This window comes from Lynx rufus, unplaced genomic scaffold (genome assembly GCF_022079265.1).
Source record: "Lynx rufus isolate CCGP_SWC_20201006 ecotype Redwood Valley unplaced genomic scaffold, mLynRuf1.p SCAF_3, whole genome shotgun sequence".
NCBI classification, from domain to species: domain Eukaryota; kingdom Metazoa; phylum Chordata; class Mammalia; order Carnivora; family Felidae; genus Lynx; species Lynx rufus.
The window spans coordinates 3,675,441-3,700,785 of NW_025814845.1; the positions used below are offsets into that span (position 1 = coordinate 3,675,441).

The 25,345-nt window shown below is 48.3% G+C and overlaps 1 protein-coding gene across 1 annotated transcript in view; it reads right to left on the reverse strand.

Moving 5' to 3' along the window:
• The window catches only part of SLC2A9 (solute carrier family 2 member 9), a 257,458-nt gene that overhangs the window by 195,410 nt on the left and 36,703 nt on the right, over nt 1–25,345 (reverse strand). The window contains exon 3 of the mRNA XM_047091840.1: nt 19,746–19,844. Within this exon, the coding sequence (XP_046947796.1) occupies nt 19,746–19,844 (99 nt within the window). The remainder of the gene's footprint in view (nt 1–19,745; nt 19,845–25,345) is intronic.

A 25,345-nucleotide genomic window follows, 5' to 3' on the forward strand; every position in this document is an offset into this window, starting at 1 on the left:
ATCACCATGTAATAATAAAAATAGGTCATAGATGCGACATACCATCCACTACCCCGAGAACTGGACACGTCTGAACTCATTCCATCGTCTTCACAACCCTACGAGGCAGGTACTGTTTGTAACTTCTCTTTGGGCTGATGAACCTTAGGATCAGAGCCATAGGGGCATTTCCCAAGTCACACCATTGGCATGTGGGAGGGTCGGGACTCACACCTAGGTAGTTGGACTCCGCAGCCCATCTCTTAACCACTACTGTAGTCCAACTCAGTATAGAAAACACAAAGGTGATCCTATCAGTACCTCTGTTGCATATTGAAAGACTGGAGTCGGGGAGAAGAAGGGACAGAGAACGAATACTGATTGACTGCTCAGTATGCATTAGACATCTATATACCTCACTTTGTTTAACCCTTGGCAGCCATCCTGTGAAGTTTCATTAAGAGCAGAAAAAGGAGTTGAGAAATGCATCTGAAAGCCATAGAGAATCCAGTGGAATGGCAGAGCCCTTCCTCCTCCATGCCCCCAGCGTCTAGCCCTCCTCTTCCTGGGCACACCCACACTTCTCGGTGCCTTGCATCTGGATGCGGCCACATGGCTACTTCTCACCACAGGAGCATGAGCAGAAGTGACGTGTGTCACCTCGGCCAAGGTATTAAGAGTTTGTGTGCCTTCTCTTCACTCATTCCCTTTCCTTATTGTCTGATCATTCACAGACAGACCAGAAGAGACATAGACTCTGGTGGAGGCACCATTCCCGGAGCCTGGGAGCTGAAGGAGCCTGGGTCCCCGAATGATTTCATGTAGCAGAGTGTCTCTGCTCACCTGGCCTTTTAAGGTGGCATAAATGAGAAATAAACTTTCACTGTGTTAAGCCACTGAGATTTAGGGGTTCCTTGTTATAGCACCCAAAGACAATGAACCTGACACCAAAGCCCATGCCATCATGATTACTATGCCATGAGTCTTCAAGAAAGAGGGAAGATTTCAGCAGAGTCATAAAGGGTAGGTAGGAGATATGAGCCTTCTGCTACAGGATTCCTTTTATGTTTTGGGAAACTTGTAAGGCTCCATTTGAAAAGTGTATTCTGCAATAAAACGAGGGTTTAAAATTTTTTTTAATGTTTATTTAATTTTTTTTTTTAATTTTTTTTTTCAACGTTTTTTATTTATTTTTGGGACAGAGAGAGACAGAGCATGAACGGGGGAGGGGCAGAGAGAGAGGGAGACACAGAATGGGAAACAGACTCCAGGCTCTGAGCCATCAGCCCAGAGCCCGACGCGGGGCTCGAACTCCCGGACCGCGAGATCGTGACCTGGCTGAAGTCGGACGCTTAACCGACTGCGCCACCCAGGCGCCCCTGTGTTTATTTAATTTTTGAGGGAGAGAGAGAGACAGAGTGCAAGTGGGGGAGGGGCAGAGAGAGAGGGAGACACAGAATCGAAAGCAGGCTCCAGGCTCCGAGCTGTCAGCACAGAGCCCGACGCAGGGCTCCAACTCACAGACCATGACATCACGACCTGAGCCGAAGTCGGAAGCTCAGCAGACTGAGCCAGCCAGGTGCCCCTATGGGTTTTTTTTTTTTAATGTGTGTTTTTGAGTGAGAGAGGGAGACAGTAAGAGTGCGAGGGGCAGAGAGAGTTGAGACACAGAATCCAAAGCAGGCTCCAGGCTCTGAGCTGTCAGCACAGAGCCCGATGCGGGGCTCGAACTCGCAAGCTGTGAGATCATGACATGAGCCAAAGTCGGACGCTCAACCGACTGAGCCGCCCAGGTGCCCCATCCAATAAAATGAGAGTTTCAAGATGACTGTGCTAGCTAATCTCTAGGCCTGATTTGGGCCATCTCATTCATGGATTCCACATTTCACCTTCCACTGGGTCCACTTACAAAGGGCTCAGGCTTGTCTTCTCTCGGGCTCTATACACCTGCTTCCTTACCAACAAGGGCCCGGGTTCCCAGCCTGTCTTCTGGATACAAGTACCGCAGCCCCCTGCCTTCAAGGAGCGTGCAGTCTAGTAGAGACAAGAGTAGAGTAAACACGCAGTTATAACACACAGTGGAGGTACGGTGATGGCGGGAAGCCGAGAAAGGCGATGCCACGCTCACCACGTCATGAGCAGGTGGGGATGGGCTTGGGTTGGACAGTTGTCAACAGAGGAAAGCGAATCCTCGAAGGCCCAGAGAGTGGTCATCACTGGCCTTGACTGTCAACCTGAGGAGCCCACGCATAATTGTGTGGGCGCTGGGGAGTCACGGTTAAAGGTAAGCCAAGAGTCTCAGGTTCAAGACTTGCTTCCACCACTGAGTCCTCCGTGATGTCCCACACGTGGCTTTGCCTCTGAGGGCAGGCTTCTAAGTGGTTAAGGGCCCTGGGATCCACTTTTTCAGCTGTGTGCTGGGCGATCTTGAATAAGTTACTTAACCTCTCTGTGCCTCGATTCCTCATCTGCTAGGTCCCTTCCCTCCTCAAAAGAGTTACTATGAGGATTTGACATGAGAACAAAAATAAAGCACAGAGCAGCGTCCTCAAGAAGCACACAATAAAAATCAGAAGTTGGGGTGGCCGCTGGTGGTGCGGATAACATTACTCCTGATCTGTAAAATAAAGGGCCTAGATGTGTTTATTTCTCAGGCCTATGAAGCCATGAATAACTCACCACTAACTCCCCAGCCGACAACTCAGAGGCCAAGCTTCTGGCCACAAATCGAAAGCACGCAATTCCCAGCCAGGAAGACAGGCCTAGAACACCTCCAAATGATGGCAGGAAATTGCCAGACAATGGGAGGCAAATTACCCTGTCGCCTGTTTTGCAATATTCATGTTCCTTACTGATTCACACGGAGCCTGTCATGAATTCATCTAAAAATATTCTCAGGGGTGCTATAAAAATGCACATAAATAGAGCACTTTTGTGGACGGGCCAGAGCACTCTGCGTAGCTGAGCAGCTCATGCCCAGGTCACGCCCAAAACTCTTCCGGGATTTGTAAAGACAATTGACGCCACTGAAGACGCTGGCACCGTGAGTAAATCGGTATGAAAGTCCCTTACAAAGTGCCCACCGCCAAACCGGGCTCCTTGAAAGAAGGACCACTCGAGGACAGAATTCCTCAAGCCCAGCAGGGCCACCTGATGCCATCTAACAGAGGTAAGGCCTCCCGTGCAGAAGAAGTCAACATAGTTGGCTTGAGGCTTCCCTCCTCTGAGAGGCCTGCATGCAAGCTTGGCCCGAGGCTGGTGTTGGGGCACGTGGATTTTGGGAGAGGGGCTCCCACCACTCCCAGATCTGATGAAAGCGACTCCCAAAGTCTACAGTATGCAGAGGATGGCTTATGCCGAACACCTGCTTTGTCTCTGGGAGTCAGGAGTCATGTACATGCCGAGCAGAGGGTGTCTTTGCGACCAGTCCCTAATAAAAACTCTGAACTCAGGCTCTGATGAGGTCCCCTGGTGGACAACATGCCCCCTGTGTCGTCACACTCATTGCTGGCGGATTAAGTGATTTCACCGGGTGAGGACCCTGGACGCTTGCTCCTGGTTTCCTCTGGACTTTGCCCCGTGTGCCTTTTCCTTTTGATGATTTTGCTTTGAATCCCTTCACTGGAGTAAATCCCAGCCGTGGGTGGAGAGTAGGGAGTCCTGACATTCCGAGTCCTGTGAGTCCTAGTGAACCATCAGACCTGGGGTGGTCCCGGGGACCCGAGACACCTCCCAGCCCTAAGGACAACACCCAGGTCCCTTTCTGACTTGGCTTGATGTTTAGGCTGCATGTTTGTGGTGGGGTTTTTCTCCCTGCTGTGTGATTCTCCTGGAGGAGTCCAGCTCCCCGACGGGGTGGGAAAGAGGCCTCTGTACATACAGATGCGTGAATATGTTCTACCCCCTCAGCCGGCTTCCACAATGAAAGCTGAACCTAACGAAAGAAGATGTATTGACTGCAAGCAATAGTCAGGTAGGTAAGACCTTGAGAGCTTTCCGGGTTCTCCTGCCAACCACTTTTGCAATGCGAGGGGGGAAACTTTGAGTTTAATTATATAGGAAACGAAGAAGGAAAGTTTCACTTTCTCTCTGCCCCAGGCGAGAGCAGTGGAGTGTGTGTACTCGCAAATATCCTTCTTATTCAACAAAAATTACTCCTGAGCCTCTCTCCTGCTGCAGCACTCTTTCGAGAGATTGCGTGGCTGTGTTTCCGGAGGGGTGCGGGGGGCGGACAGTGTGCCTTCACACTGACATGTCTGTCATTTGTTCTGAAATAACACTTCCCACTCCTTTCTGTAGGTCTCCCGGGTGGCTGGAATAAAAATGATGAGCGTTTTCACTTCTGTGCAAATTGTTTCTGGCTCCTAAAAAATCAGTCTTGAGGCATGGGGGGCTTTCACAGGGCATCTGATCCATTCCAAGTTCAGGGTGATGGTTTTGAGCACCAGTTCTAGAATAATTTATTTACAGAAAAGGACTAAAAACCCTAGCCTGCAGAGGGGGCCACTGGAAGGATTAAATGAAGGCGTGTAGACCCTAGCATGATGTCCAGCACGTAGCAGACACTCAGTAAATCTCAGTGCCTCTCTCCTATGGGTCAGAAACAATGTTTCTCGTTTGATTTGTCAGGTTTGTTCACACCAGCAGACCCAACTCTGACACTCCCCCTCCCAAGTTTTCCCGACTGCCTGCCTCGCTGGGCTAACCTCACCTCTGTTCCCCCTGCCTGGCTGCGGAAAATAAGGCACCCCCCCCCCCCCGTACACAGGGCTTCCCCGAGCCCTGATAGGGCCGTGCTCCCTTCTCCATTAGGTTCAACACAAGCATTTTTCCCAGAGCAACTTTGTGATATGGGAAAATTCTGAATCAAAGATGCAGGCTTCTCTGCTCCAGTAAGCTGGGGTCCCGAGAGGATGGAGAGCAGGCACAGGGGTCACCCTCCGTGTAGAACACACAAGACACCAACCTCCCTGGCTTGGACCTTGATTCAATCCAAGCCAGATGCCAAACCAAACAATGACTCCCAAGCCCCAATTTAAACAATGTAGCAGTGCCCTGCCCTAGAGAAAAACTGGAAACAATCTAAGAGACCCACATTAGGAAGATAGGACAGTCACGTGATGCCACAGCACACAGCTATTAGAGATCCTGGTGATGGGGCATTTTCAAGAACATGGAAAAATGCTTCCAATATAAGTATAAGCTAAAAAAAAAAAAAAAGCAGGATATAAAACGGCAGAAATGGATGATTTTTGCAAAAAGCCTTAAAAATGGCCCCTGGGTGGGGCTGAGGTCGGGACTCCCTTCTTCAGGGACAGGCCACCACCCATGAGCTGAGCGGCCTTGGGCCAGCTCCTCAGTCTTTCTCTTCCAGGCTCCTTTATTTGTACAGCAGGATTATTATCTCTGCGCCTGCTACGTGGGCCGCTGTCCAAATGAGAACTACAGATGGTGATTCATAGCGGTCGTTTTATTATTAAATTATTAACATTTAAATGTGTGCTGTTTGCTTTTGCTAACAGAAACCTGTTTGGCTTATGTAACTACTGAGACAAAGTGAGGCCAACGAGAGAGAGAGACAGAGAGAAAGAACGGAAAGGAAAGACTTGGGGATTTAAATACCAAAGGCAGTCCTGGTGCATGCTGAAATTAACCAGAGATAACCTGTCTCATCAAAATAATTGCCAGTTGCTTCTGCAATGACAAGATGCGCTGGTTTCTCCCTCAGTGCCAGCTGTCTCCTGCCAAGATGCCAAGCCGCTACGCCTCCCTGTCCGCCCGTCCAGCACTGATGTCTTTGGTAGGATCCACGCTCCCCGTGCCCTACCCAGTTGCCTGAGACCAGGCCCGGGGCTGCACAAAGGTGCCCCGCCAGGCGCCTCTGCTCCCCTAAGAGTGCCGGGGCCCTCGGAGCAGTCACTAAAACTGCAGCGTGGGGTGGGGTTAATTAAAAGAACCAGAAGTCGCTTCTGGGTTCTCTGTCTGCTGGTCTGTTGGAATCTTTCCTTTGAGCAGCATCTAACATCTGCAGCTAACTGGGGTGGATCTGCTCTTGTAGAGAGAGATGGTTTTATCCTTTACCAGTGCTTGTTTACCTGCCCTCAGGGGAGGATCGGGAGAGGAAAACGATGAAATGTACCATTTCTGCTGGGAACTTGTGGGGAGTCAAATTAATGTTCTGCTGAAGCCCCGGGGTTAAATACAGTAGCCAATCCCCGCCCCCCCCACCCCCTATCCACAGGGGATCCATTCCAGGGCCCCCGCTGGGTGCCTGAAACCTCAGATAATGCTGAACCCTACATATACTATGTTTTTTCCTATATCTACATGCCTATGATGAAGTTTAATTTATGAATTAGGCTCAGTAAACGATTAACGGTAACGAAGTAGAACAACTATAACAATACATGGGAATAAGCATCATGTGAATGTGGCCCCGCGCTCTCTCCTAATGTCTTATGGTACTGTACTCACCTTTCTTTTTCTTGTGAGGATGTGAGATGATAAAATGCCCGGGTGGGGACACGAAGTGGGGTGAGGACAGAGTCGCTATGATGCAGCGTGAGGCGACTACGGACTCGGACGATGGGTCAGGAGGAGAGTCCTCTGTTGCAGACGACAGCTGACTGAGGGCCACTGACACCACAGATAAGGGGAGGGGGTGCTGCTGTACTGACACCGGGGGGGGCAAACTCTGTCTCCCATCCCAAGAGAAGACCAAACATCGCCAACTCAGAAATCAATGGAACGGTGACTAATTCAGTATAAAAGCCAAGCCATTCGCTGTTACTTTTGTTGGATTCTGGTTTTGCTTCAAGGGAGTCCTAACTGACATGGTGTGAGAGTGGGGTAATAAGTGAGAGCCCCAAGTTCTCTTTTTCATTCTTTCTTGTTCACTAATTCATTTAACAGATGTTTTTGAGTACTTTTATGTTGAGAACATACCTTCGTATGCCATACATCCCACATATGCCGTTGGATAATTAAGAACCTGGCTGGCCTTTGTCCCCATGCTTGGGAAATAGCCTCTAAACCCTTGGGATGTCCTGAGTGACGAGACTGTCTTTGTTATTCCTGGCAGGACTCTCAGCCCCCACCTGATAATTTATGCAAATGAGATAACTCGAGTGAGAGGCTGGCCAACCAAGTGATGAGAGGGGTGGGGCGTCATGCCAGGTGGTATCAGCCCCGCCTCCAAGAAAGGAAGGGGGCCTGGGGATTGACTCAATCATGCCTCTGTAATGAAACCCCAGTAATAACTCTGGACACAGAGGCTTGGGTGAGCATGCCTGGTGGACAGTACTCTGTGTATGTTGTTACACACCCATGTACTGGGAGGGTAATGTGTCTGGACTCCGTACAGAGAACACTGGAAGCTTAGTGTGTCAAAGCCCCAGACCTCACCCGATGTGTCTCTTTTTTTGAGAATCCCCATCCCCTGGCTAGGTCAGCACAGAGCCCAATATGGGCCTCAAACTTACGAACCGTGACATCATGACCTGAGCCCAAATCAAGAGTCGGACACTTCGCCAACTGAGCTACCCGGGCGCCCCAACCCCTGTCTGCTTTCTAGTTTCCGTTGTCACTCATGGTACCCACCCAACACGCTCACTTGCTCAACGTTGGCTCTTCTCAGTGACTCTCCTTAATGTCCGCCCCAGTGGTTATCCTGCTCAAGGCCGTCCACTCTCTCCGGCCCCTTGCACGTGCCTGTGGGCGCATCCTGCTGACCCATCCCTCCTCACCAGATGCTCCTCCAGTGGAGCCACACCTGGGCCCCATCCCCATTGGTGCCATCCTCAGTTTTGTGGGACCCCTTGGGACTGGAGCCCAGGCTCTATATTGTCCACTGAGGCTCAAATCTTGCATTTCTTTAGAATACTGCTTCCAGAATCTTCCTGTAGGCTCTCCGAACAACACCCATGAGCAAGAGGAGTTCTGACTCATGCTCTGGGCCAATACATCAGCTCACCCGACACATCAGCCCTGTCTGCCCAGAAAGGTGGGTGCCTTCCCAGATAACAACCCCAGGAACCCAGAAATCCCCATCCTGCCTCTGATACTTCCATGCAACCCTCAGTGGGTTCTCAGGTGGGAGCCAAACATTGCAGGCCCTTGGGCAAGATGGGGAAATCTCCCACCACAATTCCGGCCACCATGGACCATTGTAGCTGTACTCATGGAGCAGATCGCAGGCAAGCAGCATTCTCCTACTAAAGGTCAAGGCTTAGAATGGCACAAATCTGAGGCCATTTGCCAGGTTTCAGACTGGCATCTCGAGCCAGCAGCATGCATGACTGCTTAAAAATTTCAGGCATCATGTTACATGTGATTGGTATGTAAATTAGCCTTGGATTCTGCATAGCTTTTACAAAGGCATCAGAATGCTTTAGAGAGGTAGGTATGTCGATGATACAGGTAAGCAGTTGGCAGGTAGGTAGGTAGGTAGGTAGGTAGGTAGAGAGATAAGTGGAAGAGAGGTAAGATAGATGGGACACAGGTAGACAGATGCGTAAAGAGAATTAGGTAGATGGATGGATGGATAGATAGATGTGTGAATGTGGTAGAACTAGAATTTTTACATAGGGCAGATGGGAATTTGCTTGAGGGTGAGGAGGTCTAGCAGACTTGCCTTGGAAGTGCATTTGCACATAAAGAACTTTTTTAAAAAATCTTAAATGTATACATGTACTCATTACACATCAAACATTCATTATAAAGGTTTATTGTGTGCCACACCCTTTTCTAGGTGCTGGCATTACAAAAACAAGACAATTGTGAACACTATGTCTATAGGGGGCTTAGATTCTAAAGTGAAAGGAAGAGTAGACAAGAAGCAAATAAATACATAACACCTCAGGTTGGTTAAATACTACAAAGAGAGATAAGTTAAGGCAGGGGCTAGAGAGTAATGGAGAGATGCTATTATGGATGGGCTGGTTGAGAAGAAATCTCTGAGAAGAGGACGTTTCAACAGAGGCCAGAAGTAATCAAAGGAGACAGCATAGGAATATCTGGGAAAGAGCATTCCACTAAAGGGAACAGCAAGTGCAAAGGTCCTGGGGTACCAAGTGCATGTGTGTTTGAGGATCAGCAGGTGGGGAGGGGGTCATGGGGATGCGAAGAGGCAGTGAGGGGAACATGCCAGAAATAAGAGCAGAGTGGTCACTAGGCACCAGACCCCGGGCATAGGCCACAGCAATCGGGGTTGATTTCTAGGTGTGTTGGGTGGCTGTGGAAGGTTTGAAGCTGAAGCACAGTATGATCTGCTTCAATTTTTAAAGGATCCCTTGGGCTTTGGGGCTGAGAATACATTGTAGAAGCTACAGTGGAAATAGGAAAACCAGTTAGAAGACCCTGCAGTGGGCCAGGCTGGACTTCCTTGAAGGGTAGATGTTGGGGCATGATGGTGATCAATGCACCACCACAGCACAGAAACTCTGAAGCTTCAGTGGCTAAGGATAGTAAAGACTTCTTTCTACCTCATGCTAGCTCATGCCTAGTGCCTGCCAGACCATTCTCTGACGTCTAGTACCTATGCCATCTGGGGGAAGAAAAAACTGAGGAAACTTCTAGATTCCTCACTTCAAGGCTAAGCCTCAAGTGGCTTATATTCACTTCTGCTCAGATCCCATTGTCCACAGTTGGCCAAGGACCTATCATGGATGCACAAGGCATGTGGGTGTTCTCTTCCAAATGGGGCATAAGTAGTCAGATGGGAAACCAACGGGAAGTTAGGGAGTGGAGGTTAAAGGGCTGCCCACCCCACCCCAGGAACTAGGATACATTAACCTCCCTGGGCCTCAGTTCCCTCATCTATGAAATGGGGTTAGTATACACAAAAATAAACTCAAAATGGATGAAAGACCTAAATGTAAGACAGGAAACCATCAAAATCCAAGAGGAGAAAACAGGTAGCAACCTCTTTGACCTCGGCCGCAGCAACCTTCTTACCAGACATGTCTCCAGAGGCAAGGGAAACAAAAGCAAAAATGAACTATTGGGACCTCATCAAGATTAAGAGCTTCTGCACAGTGAAGGAAACAATCAACAAAACTAAAAGGCAACTGACAGAATGGGAGAAGATATTTGCAAATGACACATCAGATAAAGGGTTAGTATCCAAAATCTAGAAAGAACTTATGAAACTCAACACCCTAAAAACAAATTATCCAGTGAAGAAATGGGCAGAAAACATGAAAAGATGGCTAATAGATGCATGAAAAGATGCTCAATGCCACTCATCATCAGAGAAATACAAATCAAAACCATGATGAGATATCACCTCACACCTGTCAGAATGCCCAAAATTAACAACTCCAGAAACAACAGATGTTGGCAAGGATGCTATGTTTGTGGGAATGCACACTGGTGCAGCCACTCCGGGAAATAGTATGGAGGTTCCTCAAAAACTTAAAAATACAATTATCCTATGACGCAACAATTGCACTATTAGATATTTACCCAAAGGATGCAAAAATGCTGATTCGAAAGGACACATGCACCCCAGTGTTTATAGCGGCCAAATTATGGAAAGAGCCCAAATGTCCATTGACTGATGAATGGATAAAGAAGATATGGTACATACATAGAATGGAATACTACTCAGTGATGAAACAGAATGAAATCTTGCCATTTGCAACAACGTTGATGGAACTAGAGTGTATTATGCTAAGCAAAATAAGTCAGAGAAAGACAAATATCATGTGGTTTCACTCACGTGGAATTTAAGAGTCAAACAGATAAACATAGGAGAAGGGAAGGAAAAATAAAATAAAAACAGAGAGAGGCACACCATAAGAGACTCTTAAATATAGAGAAAAAAACAGAACAAAGTATCCAAGAACTGTGGGAAAACTATAAAATCTGTAATATACATGCAGTGGGAACACCTGGAAGGAGAAAAGACAGAGGTAGGAACAAAGGAAATATTTGAGGCAATAATGACTGAGAATTTCCTCAAATTAGCATCAGATACTAAACTGCAGATCCAGAAAGCTCAGAAAACACCAAAACGTATCAATTCTAAAACAAACAAACAAACAAACAAACAAAAAAACACTACACCTAGGCATATCATATTCAAACTTCAGAAAATCAAAGATTAAAAAAAAATCTCTTGAAAGAAGCCAGATGAAAACAATCTTACAGAGGAGGAAAGATAAAATTTACACCCAAATTCTCCTCAGAAACCATGCCAGAAGAGAATGAAGTGAAATACTCAAAATACTGAGAGAGAAAAAAACCCACCAACCTAGAATTCCATACCCTGCAAAATTATCCTTCAAGAGTGAATGAAAGGTAAGGGTGCCTGGGTGGCTCAGTCAGGTAAGCCTCCGACTTTGGTTCAGGTCATGATCTCACAGTTTGTGGGTTTGAGCCCCACATCAGGCTCTGTGCTGACAGCTCAGAGCCTGGAGCCTGCTTCAGATTCTGTGTCTCCCTCTCTCTCTGTCATTCCCCTGCTCACATTCTCTTTCTCTCTCTCTCTAAAATAAATAAACATTAAAAAATTTTTCCAAACTATGAATGAAAAGTAAAGACTTTTTTCAGACAAACACTGAGTGAATTTGTTGCCAGTAGATCTGTGCTGGAAGCCGAGCTATCCCAGCCTGAGTGGCAGGACCCGGGCTGTGGATGGATTGATGACTGCAGGGCGGCCCAACCGATAGTGAAGCTTCTTGTACTCCCGCTTTTAGGTAATTTGGCCTTATTAAAGTACCTGGGGTATTGTCTGTTGGGGAATTGCCCTCTGCAGCCCCCCTGGGAAAAGAACCATTAGGGAAAAAAAAATAAGGTTCCACAAGAAATTGTGTGGCCTTATGTTTAGCCCTTGCCATCCCCTATGGAGACTCCTCTACTTACAGGAAGGATAGCCTCATCCCTTTGCCAGCAAAGAGGGCCTGTAAAGAAGAGACATATGGATCTTAAAGCCCCACTCCAGCAACTAAGGAGTGTATCTCTGGGCACAGGTGACTTCAACCCCTAGGCCCACCTGGCCTCCGGAGGCATTCCAGATGATGACTGAACCTAGTTGGTTAAGGTACAGAACGGTTCACTAGTTTCTAGGTGCATTGTCTCTCTGAGAATGAATGAGGCATGGGTTTCTAAGGCTTTTTCAGCCCCTTTCTGGCACCTCGGAGCGAGGCAAACACATTGTTCTTCTGGCCTCATGTGGTTAGGAGGTCATGCCCCTGTAACTGTTCCACTTGAGGTGTTGAGAAACGGAGGGCCTTTCACGAGAACAGCAAAGCAAATGCTTTGTAGATTATAGATAAACGCAGATGCATAATGGAATAATGTAAGAGATTAATCTGTGATATTACAAAGGGTATGCGGGAAAGTTAGGGGAAAATCATCATGTTATTTCTTAAAGGTTGTCTATACATAGGAACATTTTCAAAATTAGGTAATGTTAGAAAAACATAGATGACGTATGTTACAAGGAAATCACTAGCAAATATGATGTCACGTTTGCTACAATAAATCGGCCAGTTCAACACACTGCTGTTGTCTGTGTCCATTTTATTTTAGTTTTAGTTTTGTTTTTTTTTAAATTTTTTTTTTCAACGTTTATTTATTTTTGGGACAGAGAGAGACAGAGCATGAACGGGTGAGGGGCAGAGAGAGAGGGAGACACAGAATCGGAAACAGGCTCCAGGCTCTGAGCCATCAGCCCAGAGCCCGACGCGGGGCTCGAACTCACAGACCGCGAGATCGTGACCTGGCTGAAGTTGGACGTTTAACCGACTGCGCCACCCAGGCGCCCCATAGTTTTAGTTTTTTATTTTAGTTTTGTTTTATTTTCACCGACGCTGTTCTTCCTTTGGGAACCCCTGGACCTGCTGGAGCTGGTCTCCGGCAGATCTGCCTTGCAAGAAATGCTAAAAGAAATTCTTCGAAGGAACCAAATATAGGTCAGAAACTCAGCCTTCCATAAAAAGAAGAACACAGGAGAATGAATAAGTAAAGGTAAAAATGAAAACTTTTTTTCTTGTTCTTAATTAATCTAACAGATTATTATCTGTTAATATTATCTATTGATTATTATCTATTAATAATCAATAGGTTATTATTTTGTTCAGAATATTCGTGAAATACTGAGGTATAAATCTCACAATTAATTTTGTTCAAAATAATAATGATAGTAATGTATTCGATTATCTATATAATATGCTTATGTCTAAGTGGGTGGGAGGGAGGAATTAGAAATATTTTGTTATTATAAAGAACTAACATTACCAGTGAAGTAAAGTAGTATTATTTGTAAGTAGACTTGGCTTAGTTGAAAACGCATATTATAAACTCTTGAGCAACCACTAAAGAAAGTTAAAAAAAAAGGGGGGGGGATTGATATGCTAGGAAAAGAGAGAAAATGGAATCATACAAAATGCTCAGTTAAAACCACAAAAGGCAGAAGTATGGGACAAAGAACAAAAATAGGGACAAAGAACAAGGGTGACAAATAGAAAAAGGAACAGATACAGTGTAGATATTAATTGAACTGTATCAGTAATCACCTTAAATGTCAATGGTATAAAATATGGCAATTAAAAGACAGAGATTGTCAGACTGGGTCAAGAGAACAAACTGTCTGTTTATTGCTATATGTTGTCTATAAGAAACCCACTTAAAATATAAAGACACATGGGGCACCTGGGTGCCCAGCCGGTTACCATCTGACTCTTGATTTTGACTCAGGTCGTGATCTTACATTTTGTGAGATTGAGCCCCACATGAGGCTCTGCACAGAGCCTGCTTGGGATCCTTTGTCTCCCTCTCTCTCTGCCCCTCCCCTACTCTCTCTCTTTCTCTCTCTTTCAAAAATAAATAAAGTTTTTCTTACAAAAATATAAAGACACATATAGATTTTAAAAAGTACAGGGATCGGGGTGCCTGGGTGGCTCAGTCGGTTAAGCCTTTGACTTTGGCTCAGGTCACGATCTCATGGTTTACGGGTTTGAGCCCCGCATCAGGCTCTGTGCTGACAGCTCAGAGCCTGGAGCCTGCTTCGGATTCTGTGTCTCCCTCTCTCTCTGCCCCTCCCCCCTCACGCTCTGTCTCTCTCTCCTTCAAAAATAAATAAACATCAAAAAAAATTTTTTTAAGTACAGGGATGGACAAAGATACACCATGCTGACATGAATCAAAGGAAAGCAGTAAAAACAATATTAATTTCAGACAAGGGATACTTTGGCAAGAAGAGTTAACAGGGAAAAAAGGGGGCGTTACATACGGTTAAAGGGACCAATACTGCAAGAAAATATAACAAGCCTTAATGTGTATGTGCCTAACAACAGAGCATGAGAATACATAAGGCAAATGCTGACAGAACTGTAAGGAAAAATAGATGACCCACTATTAAAGTCAGAGACTGAAACACCCCTCTGTCAGAAATGGACAGACGCAACAGGCCAAAATTCAGTGAGGACATAGCTGAACTCAACAACACCATCAACCAACTGGATACAGTGGATGTCTACAGACTATTTCATCCAACAGTAGAATATACACTCTTCTCAGGCTCACATGGACATTCAGCAAGATAGACCACATTCTGGGCCATAAAACACACCTTATCAAATTTAAGAGAATCTAATCATACAGTGTCTGGTCTCAGACCATAATGGAATTAAACTAGAAATCAATAACAGAATATGCTGGAAAAATACCCCAAACACTTGAAGATTGCACAACACCCTTCTTAATAACACATGGATCAAAGAAGAAATCACAAGAGAAATTTTAAAATAACTTGATCTGAATGAAAATGAAAATACAACTCATCAAAATTTGTGGGTTGCGTCAAAAGCAGTGCTTAGGAGAAAATTTATAGCATTGAATGAATATATTAGAAAAGATGGGAGATTTAAAATCAATAAGTTTCCATTATAGGAGACTAGAAAAAGAAAAGCAGATTAAATCCAAAGTAAGCATCATACTGGAAGTCCTAGCTAATGCAATAAGACAACAAGAGGAAATAAAAGATACACGTATTGAAAAAGAAGAAATAAAACTGTCTATTTCACAGATGACATGGTCATCTGTGTAGAAAATTTGAAAAAATTGACCAAAAAAAATCTGGAACTAAGAAGTGATTGATTATAGCACAGTGGCAAGATAACAAGATTAATATATGAAAGCCAATTGCTTTCCTATATACCAGCAATGAAAAAAAAAATGCAGTTTTAAATTTAAAATATTACCATTTACATTAGTATTAAAGAAAATGAAATACTTAGGTATAAATCTCACAAGTTATATAACAGCTATATCAAAAATAAAGACTCTGATGAAAGATATCAAATAGGAACTAATTAAATGGGGAGATATCCCATGTTCATGGATAGGGAGACTCAATATTGTCAAGATGTTCGTTCTTCCTGACTTCATCTATAGATGCAATACCATCCCAGTCAAAATCTCAGCAAGTTATTTTGTGGAAATCTACAAACTAATTTCTAAAGTTTATATGGGGAAACAAAAGACCCAGAATAATCAACTCCTAACACTGAAGGAGAACACAGTTGGAGGACTGACGCTATCTCACTTTGACTTACGATAAAGCTACAATAATCAAGACAGCATGGTATTTGTGAAAAAACAGACAAATAGATCAATGGAATAGAACAGAGAACCCAGAAACAGACCCACATTAATACGGTGAACTGATCTTTGCAAAAGAGCCAAGGCAATACTATAGAGCAAAGATGGTCTTTTCAACAAATGGTACTGGAACAATAGATATGCACATATCAGAAAAAAAAATCTAGACACAGACTTTATACCTTTCACAAAAATTAACTCAAATTGGTTCACAGACATAAATGTAAAACACAAAACTATAAAATTTCTAAAAAAGAACAGGAAAAAATCTCGATGACCTTGGGTGTGTTGACTTTTTTTTTTTTAATGTTTATTTATTTTTGAGAGAAAGAAAGCATGAGCAAGGGAGGGGCAGAAAGACACAGAATCCAAAGCAGGCTCCAGGCTATGAGCTGTCAGCACAGGGCCTGATGCAGGGCTCAAACCCATGAACCGTGAGATCATGACTTGAACCACAGTCAGCACTTAACCAACTGAGCCAACCAGGTGCCCTATGGTGATGACTCTTTAGATATAACACCAAAGACACGATCTGTGAAAGAAATCATTGATAATCTGGGCTTCAATTAAATTAAAAACTTCTGCTCTGGGAAAGACAATGTCAAGAGAATGAGAAGATATGCCACAGACCTGGAGAAAATATTTGCAAAGATACATCTGATAAAGATCTGTAATCTAAAAATATACGAAGAACTCTTAAAACTCAACCAAAACAACACAAACGATCTGATTAAAGGATGGGCAAAAGATGTGAACAGAAACCTGACCAAAGAAGATTTATTGACAGCAAGTGAACATTTGAAAAGATGTTTCTATCTTTCCCAAAAACATATGAAAAGGTATCCAACATCATATGTCATTAGGGAATTGCAATGGAAACGAGATACCAGTACTCACCTATAGAACATCCCAAATCCAAAATACTAACAACATCAAATGCTGGTGAGAATGGGAGGCAATAGGAAATTTTGCTCATTGCTTCTGGGAATGAAAAACAGGACAGCCACTCAGGACGATGTTTTGTCTGTTTATTGCAAAACTAAACGTACTCTCCCTCTTTGATTCAGCAATGGTGCTTCTTGGTATTTACACAAATGAACTGAGAACTTATGTCTACACAAAAACCCGCACATGGATGTTTACAGCAACTTTGTTCATAGTTGCCAAAACTTAGATACAGTCAAGATGTCCTTCAGCAGGTGAGTGGCTCAATAAACCGGTACATGCAGACAAGGTGTTATTACACTGTATTAATACAATGCATTAATGTATTGAATATTATTCAGCTGTAAAGAACAAAGGAGCTTTCGAGCCATGAAAGGACCTGGAGGAAACTGATAGCGGGGGAAGCTTTTGGGAGTGAGGGATACGGAGGGGGGAGTGGTTCCCTGTACTTGCTGCACAATTTTGCTGTAAACTGCTTTCAAACTGATCTAAAAAAGTTTCTTAATCGAAAACAAGTTTTTTTTTTAAATTTTTTTTCAACGTTTTTATTTATTTTTGGGACAGAGAGAGACAGAGCATGAACGGGGGAGGGGCAGAGAGAGAGGGAGACACAGAATCAGAAACAGGCTCCAGGCTCCGAGCCATCAGCCCGGAGCCTGACGCGGGGCTCGAACTCCCGGACCGCGAGATCGTGACCTGGCTGAAGTCGGACGCTTAACCGACTGCGCCACCCAGGCGCCCCTCGAAAACAAGTTTTAAATGACCGAATTGCTCCTTCCTCCTGTTCCCACAGTCATGGCTTGAACTTCTGTTTTTCCATCCACATCATTTCATTCAGGGTTCTAGTTTCACATGGCTTTTTGGTCCACAAACCATGAGTGCAAAGTTCTCCACCCTCTGCTGGAGTTTCTGCTGAACTGTCACGATGAGGCAAGAGTGTAAATTTCCAATCTTCTTGTTTTAATGTTTATTTATTTATTTTGAGAGACAGAAGAGAGAGCGAGCCGGGGAGGGGCAGAGAGGGAGAGAGAGAAAGAGAGAGAGACAGACAGAAAATCCCAAGCAGGCTCCACACAGCACAGAGCCTGGAGTGGGTCTTGAACCCACAAACTGGGAGATCGTGATCTGAGCCGAAATCAAGAGTCAGACGCTTAACCGACTGAGCCACCCAGGCGCCCCTCCAATATTCCTTTATAGGCAAATATGGACAAATCAGATCCTCGTGTCAGGACGAGGTCACACGACGAAATCAAAGCCACTGGCTTCAGTGAGAGTTTGGGGAGGCCATCTAGGTCCCTGGCTTTCAAATGGATCTTAGCATCAGAGCCCATTTTCCAAATGAACTTACACAGAGTCCCAAAACGTAGAAGGGTTTCAAACAAAACGAAACAAACTCAACAAAAACTAGAGCTGTCCTGGCACTCGATTCTGACACACTGCATTTTCTAATACAGTCATTATTCCTCCCAGCACATCAACCGAGAAATGTGTAGACATCCTTTCCAGATTATTGTCCAAATAACTGGTGACAACATTGAACAGAACAGGGCTCAGGAGCAAGATGTAGAAACTTCCCTCTCCTTTCACATATATAGACGCATTTGCAAAGATGTAATGATGTACTTATTTTGGACATTCTGCTGTAAAACTTTCCAAATGCACAGGAAAGTAAGGGAATAGAACAGAAACACCTACATCTGGATTTTACGGTTGTCATTATTTTTCCGTATTTCTGTCACGAATATAGCACTGATTTTTTTTTGTCTCCTAATTTGGACAAACCAGCTATAAAAGACGTCTGAAGGACTGTCGAAGGACATCTGAATTTTTAAAAGGCAATTCTGCCAAGTTCAGGGCTCCTGGGAACTTTTTGGGAACCCCTGGTCCAGCCTCCCTTGTGGTTTGCACATGGGGATGCTGGGCTCCAAACAAGGCCCGAAAAGCCTTCAGAAAGGTCCACAGCCTGGCTTCCGTTTGCCCCTTTAGCTCCTGCCCTGTGCTCTCCAAAAGGCATTCTGCGTTCCAACTGCATCATGCCTGCATTCTTGCAAACATGTCACAAATGGCAAGCCTCCGTGCCTTTGTTTTACCTTTAAGGTGAAGCTGAGGCATCACTTCCTCCAGAAAGCCTCCAGGTAGCCTTGACCTACCTCGCCATTGCGGGGTAAGGTGGACGAAGGTGCAGGTATGTCAAGCAGAAGCCAGCACCCCCTGGCATGGATAGCTACCTAAGAGCCTAGGTAGGCGGAACCAAATCTGAACCTGCAAACCAGCAGGGAGGTGTTAGGAGGGCCTGGGGATTGCACCTATAAAAGGAAACTCCAAAAGTGAAGTAAGTATTGCTAAGACCCTCACTCAGAAGGGGGTTGGGAGGACACTGAGGAAGCAGGACCCATGCAGGGGCTCCTGTTTCAATTCTGGGAACACCATGAACGCTTGGCTTGTGGCAATTACAACCGTGGCCAGCTCTTGGAAGGCCTCCTCTACTGAGGACTGAAATAGAGACAACGTAACACCTGTTAGCTACCTAGTCAATCCTGCATCCGGTGCTCAGTGTAACTCCCTCAGCACCGATCATCATTCCTTCAGAAGAAGTTTGGTAACCTTGTGGGTTCTGCCTTTAGAAGCCTGCCCACTCCACCTGCAATTCTGAGCACAAGGTCCATTTCCGCCCTCTCTGTCTCCCATGCTGCAAGTCCTACGACCCCAGATAAACACCTTCGGTTGCTTTACAGACTCTTCTTGATTGATATAACCTAACGACTTGATTCCAGACCGAAACAAAAGCCAGACAAAACAGACACCCGAATGACCACTAGCGGTTATGTAAAGCCATAAACCCAAAAAGAACAGATCAAGAAAATGTTTATGCATAAGGTCTCTCCGTGGCTCTGTGCCGAGGATAAGATCCTCAATCAAGCACTGGCCCCTGGGAACTCCGGAGACCCCTGTCCTTGCCCTGCACTCTCCCAGGACCCTCCAAGGCAGGGAACTGAACCCTCCACATTGTCACCATTGTCTGTTTCTGTACCTCCCGTCCTCCCCTCACTCCTCCCCTCGAGGGCAGAGGCTGGTCTCACTCCTCTCTCTCCCTCTCCTAGGTCCCAGTGTCCCGCAAAGGGCTGGCACAGAACCAGCCTGGGAACACTCCCGAAGTTTTCCGCGTGGCCGCAGCGCCCTCTGCCGGGCGCATCCCGCAACCGCGGGGCACTCACCAGAGTTGGGGCGTTCACCACCGACAGGTTGTACCCATAGAGGAAGGAGGAGCCGAAGGCGCCCACCAGAGAGGCCACGATGAGCCAGCAGGACCAGTCCTGGAAAGGAGAGGACAGCATGTCAGATCCGGCCGTTGGGCACAGAGCTAGGGGCCCACAGGACGCACCTGGGCTGTCCCCTTGTCTGGGGAAGGGGCCCTAGAGAATTGCCCGAGTTCCCGGAACCCGCTGACAGGTGGGATCGCTGTCCACGACCGCTGCGCAGGCGGACGCACTGGGGGAATGCGGTCAGCCCACGGAGTTCAGTTTGCTTCTGCCTGCTGCCACAGACCTGTGACTCACAGACCCACAGTCCTTAGCAGGTGCTCTGTAAGCAGCCACACACTATTATTTTAGCTGAATGTGGCCACTTTCAAAAGCAAAGCCAGACTTAGCCGCCAATGGTAGCGGCTGGCACTTACAAGAGGTATGGGCCAGGCATTGAGCTGAGCCCTTTCAGGGTATTATCTCACGGAACGCTCAGATCAGTACTATTTCATCCCGATTTGATAGGTGGGGAAAGAGACGCGCCGAGACGTCCGTGGTGCTGTCTGGGATGGGGGCTGGAGCCCATGCAGTCACCCACTGCACCGCACTGCCTGTCCCCCAGTGCCTCTTCATCTGGGAACAGTGTCTAGGGGCCTGAGGCTGCTCACAGCTGCACAGGTGCACACACGTTCACATGCACGCATGCACACCACTGCACACGGCCTTCCAGGCCGAGCTGTCAATCTCCAGGCCACCATGAGCACCGCAGGACAAGGACGTGCAGAGAGATACAGGGCTCAGCCTGGAGAACAGGGCATCTGCCCCCACGTGACCCTGTCCTTCGTCCGAGCGTGGTCACAGTCAGGACAGGACCATGCAGGAGAAACATCTGAACCCCCTGGCCGGAGCTGACCAGCTGGCAGGGGCTGGAGGCAGAAGGGGTTCCCATCCGAGGCTGGCCAGCGGAATGTGGGCCACTCTCCGGATGGAGGGGACCCAGGTGCTCTTGGAAGGCACCTTCTCTGTTATCGTATAAAATGTGCGCGTGTATCGGGCCAGGCCCTGATAAAGCTCTAGAGATACAGCAGGAAACAAAACAGACAAGGTCCACAGTTCAGGGAACCGTGTCGGTCAAATACTGTCTGGAGGAGAGAGCTGGACCCCGATAGCCAACTCCCGGATCCGCCCACGTCAGTAGTCTCCTCTAGCAGGGGACGCGGTGCTGGACGGCTCTACCAGTCAGCTGTGGGAACCTGAGCCACTTTCTTCACCTCCCTGGGTCTCATCTTGCCCAGCTGTAAAATGGATCTAAGAACAACACTGGCCACATAGGTTGTTGAGGAATCAATGTGCTGCCGGACGAGGATGTTTAGAATGCCGCGCGCACACAGGGAGCGTTCGGAAAGGCCGCCCGCTCGTTTTACTTTCCCTCTGGCCCCGCCATACAGAACGGCTGTTGTTCGAATCAGGTGCCAAGCTGCCTCTTGGCCCTGCCCGTGCAGATACGTGTGCCCGAAATTCCCCTTCTAGAGACTTTGGCACCTGCGACCCTTTCCCAACGCCTTCTCCTCTGAATGAAAACTCCACCCCCTCTTTGGTTCAACTCTGTCCTACCCCCAGCTCTGCCACTTAATGACTGTAACCTCGGGCCAGTGGCATAACTGCTCTGTGACTCAGTGTGCTTATCTGAAAACGGGGACGATAATAGACCCCACCTCACAGGCTGTTATGCTGAAGAAAAGAGTTAATTAAGGCAGACAAGGCCTCTCCTGTCCTGTGGCAGGTGCTTGTGAGCATTAGTAGCAGAGTCGGTGCGGTGCCCAAGGGTCTTACTTTTTGAGGGGGGGGGGTCTTGCTTCCAGGCACCGAGCCTGAGGCAGAGAAGGTATTCAGTAAGTGCCAGTGAGAGGATGGAGGGGAGAGAAAGGGTTTATAAGCCACAGGGCCGGACATTGCCAGGTGTGGGGCCAGAATGGGTTTCTACAGGAAGAAGAGCCCGAACTGAAAGAGATTCATTGCTAGAACAAGAACTGCATTTTGGACAAAGGGCCCATCCTCCGCGGTCTTCTATCTTCGCACTTGTCTTCTGGGTCTCAGCTCAGATGTCACGCTGCCTGACTCCCTGGCCCGCCCTGGACCCCTTCTCTTCCTGGACCCCCTTGCCCTGTCCCCTTGTCTGTACCCATCAGAAGCTAGAGAAAGGCAGGTGGGAGTCTCTCCTTGGAGCCCCTGCCGCTGCTTGGCCAGCAGCGCTGCTTGGCCCACCCCCTCTCACCACCGGCCCCGGGGGACAGAGGTACCTGCTGTGGGGGCCTGGAAGAAAAGGGGACACCACCCAGCACCTGCCAGGCTGTTCACGAGCACGGCCACGTTGCCAGAGCTGGAACTCCACGGCCAAGGTCACGGGGACCGGGGTGCCGGCTCTCGCGGCAGGGTTCTGTGACCCAGGGCCCCAGGCGGCGGAGGCAGCCGCAGCCGCCCACGCTGGGCCTTCCCACCCCCTGGCAGGTCCTGAGGCCGCTTTCTGCGTTTACCTTTCTGGTCCTCCCGCCCGGCGTCCCTCTCAGGGCGCGGCCACACTCGGCGGCCCCCGGATGGCCGGGGCTGCGCGTCAGGGGAGCCCAGGCCCGGGAGTCCATGCTCCCGCAGGCCATCCCGGGGCATCTCGGTGCAGGAGGCAGAGTCCACGAGGGGGCGGGGGCCTGGCAGGAAACGCGGCCGCTCTGTCTTGTCTGAACAGGAAACGGGCACCGTGCGCTTTCCCCCCTGCTGTCATAGCAGCACCGAGGAATCCTGGAGGGAAACTGGCCTTCTCGGGAACCACCACTCGGGGTATGGATTTTTCCTTTGGCATCAGCACCTTTCATTTTCCTGGCCAACGAGGCCAGCGAGCCGGGAGGGGAGCGCTGGCCATAAAGCCGGGCGCCTCTCCGAGGATCGGCACAGAACGCCAGGTCACCGACGGCAGGGAAAGCCGGCTGGGGACCCCACCCTGCCTCTCTAACTGCGTGTCCTTAACCTGGTCACTTGGCTTCTCTGAGCTGCTGCGTTTACGAGGGCAACACGGAAGACCGATCCCGCCTGGACTGCCCTGCAGTTCCTCTGAGGCTCAGGTAGAAAACACACGGCCCCGGCCAGCGTGCTGGACATGGGCATGGCCGCCCTTAGCTTGGGCACAAATGGGGAGGCTCTGGGTTTGGAAGAATAAGAACCTGCCAGTCGGTCATTCCTCTATGCTTCTCATTCAGCATTGGCCCGGGGAACACCTCCCACGTGCCCGCCCCAGGCTGGCTCAGCTCAGGGAAAGCATTAAGGAGGCAAGACCTCTCATGCACACCAGACGTCATGAGAATTTGTTCACCAGGTGGCCAACTTGCCCTGGATGTCGGAGAAGTGTACCTTTAATCGTGACAGGTTTAGGACAGCTTGCCTCGGCCATTTGCACCCAGAGGCAGAGAGTAGGGGCACAGGCCGGTGGGCAAGGGCCTGACTGGGGAATTCAGAACCCCTAGGAGGCCAGGGAGGCCTCAAGTCCGCAAAAAGAGACGGGAAGCAAAGAAACTAGATGTAGTGGAACACAGGCACTGAAACTGGGGCTGGATCACGGAAGACTTTCCGGAAGAGGTGATTTCTGAGTAGCCCTGGGAAGCATGCAGGCAGAGGGTGTGGGGTGGGAGGGCGTCGAGCCAAGGCCTGCAGGCACAGATACCCTGGAGTACTCGGGGGAGGAAGGTAATTGAGGATGGCTGGGCCCTGAAGGACGGGAAGGGGCAGCGAAGGGACAGCTGCCTCCCTGTGTCGTGAGGACCCTCGCTGTGCTGTCCGGATGGGGACGTTATTCTCACCCTCATTCTTCCTCCCCTACCCCCTCTTTAGCTCAGGCCCTTCCTGCCTGGCTTCATCTGTAACAGGCGGTCTCATCTGATCTTGCTAAAACTCAATCTGAATCAGGTGCTCTCTCCCCACCCCCACCCCCCCTTGGAAATTGTTCTGTGCTTCCTCACTGGGGTTGAAAACTCAGCAGGCCCCAGGCTCCAGGAGGTCAACACAAATGTACACAAAGTAGGAGGAAGGGGGGGTGGTCGCTGGTGTCGGGGATGCCCCTGCGCTATGAAGGCTTCCAAAGTCGGGGATGCCCCTGCGCTATGAAGGCTTCCAAAGTCAGCAAGCATTGTCCACCGGCCAGCAGGTACCCCGGGTGTGGACTTGAGGCCCCCCTCAAAGCTGTCCCTGAATGCCTCTCCTGCCTCAACTTTGCTGCCCCCAAACCTGCTGAAATTGAGCTCTGAGGGTAGAAACCAGAGGGGATGCAGATCCCAGGGGTGGAAAGAGACCAACTGCCAGCGGCCGTCCCGGCCCCAGCCCTGCACCTGTCCCAGAACCGAAGACCGGACGCACATCTGTCCAGCCACACAGCAAGGCTTGTGCAGACTTCACTGTCCTTTCTGTCCCACAGTCTGGAGGCGGCGCTTGGCCTGAAGAGCTCCTCTTATTGGTGGAGGTAGCTGTCCATTAATTCCCTCCCCGGCCAGCCCGCAAACGAGCCCAGAGGTGAGCAGCGACTTAGCCAAAGTCACACAGCAGTGTCCGGGCTCCAGCTATGCCGACAGCCTGGCCTTCAAGTCAACTGCACCCCCTTCCTTCAGGCAGGTAAGTGATCCCAACCCCCCGGGGCTTTTCAGGGTGACCCAGTGAACGGCTGATTTCTGGAAACGCTTGAAGTTGATAGGAGCGGCCCCCTCCCTTTGCCCCAGCTTAGCGGTTCAAAACTGCCTGGGTTTGAGCCTCCGCTCACCCACTTAGGCTGTGAGCTCTTGCACGAGTCACTTGGCCTCTCTGTGGCATCATGTCCTCATGTGTAGCATGGGCATGATAACAGTGCCACCACCTCATAGACCTGTGGAAGATTCCGTGAGTTTATACTGGAAAAACACCTAGAATCGTGGCATCTACAACACCCAGCATACGATACAACGAACACTCATTATTTTTTAGATCACCTTGTCCCCGGATAATGTGTTCTATCTGGACCAAATGTTCTCATCCCTTTCTAAGTCAGTGCCATCACGCAAACTCTGTGGACAAAGATTTGCCTCCCTCTAGGGAATCAGTGTCCTCAGCGGTAGAAGGGGAGGTCTGGGGCCATTTTGATGCCACTGGACAATTGCTAAGGGCTGTTCTAGTGCTCAAGTTTGGTCTCTTGGTGGTGAACATGATGTGTGGTAGATTCCTGGACCGGAAGGCAGTTAACCGGGGCTCCTGATTACCGGAGCACCCTCCTCCTGCCCCTCATGGAACATGTCTACACTTGGCCAGGTGTGTTCACACCCACGATATCACCAGTGGAGTTGGGGGGAGCTGGTGCCATCCCCGCATTTGCACGGCCTGTGGCCCCATGCTTCCCGGCAGAGCCTGAGAAGATGAACTCAATTAAGGATGTGGTCATTAGACACGTGTTCCCAGGTGTTCTGAGGCTGGGGCACCATCACCCTCTTCTGACACCTGTTCCGGCATGCACACACCCATTCACCAATATTTGTGGAGTATCTCCTTGTGCCGGTTCTCCTGGCCCT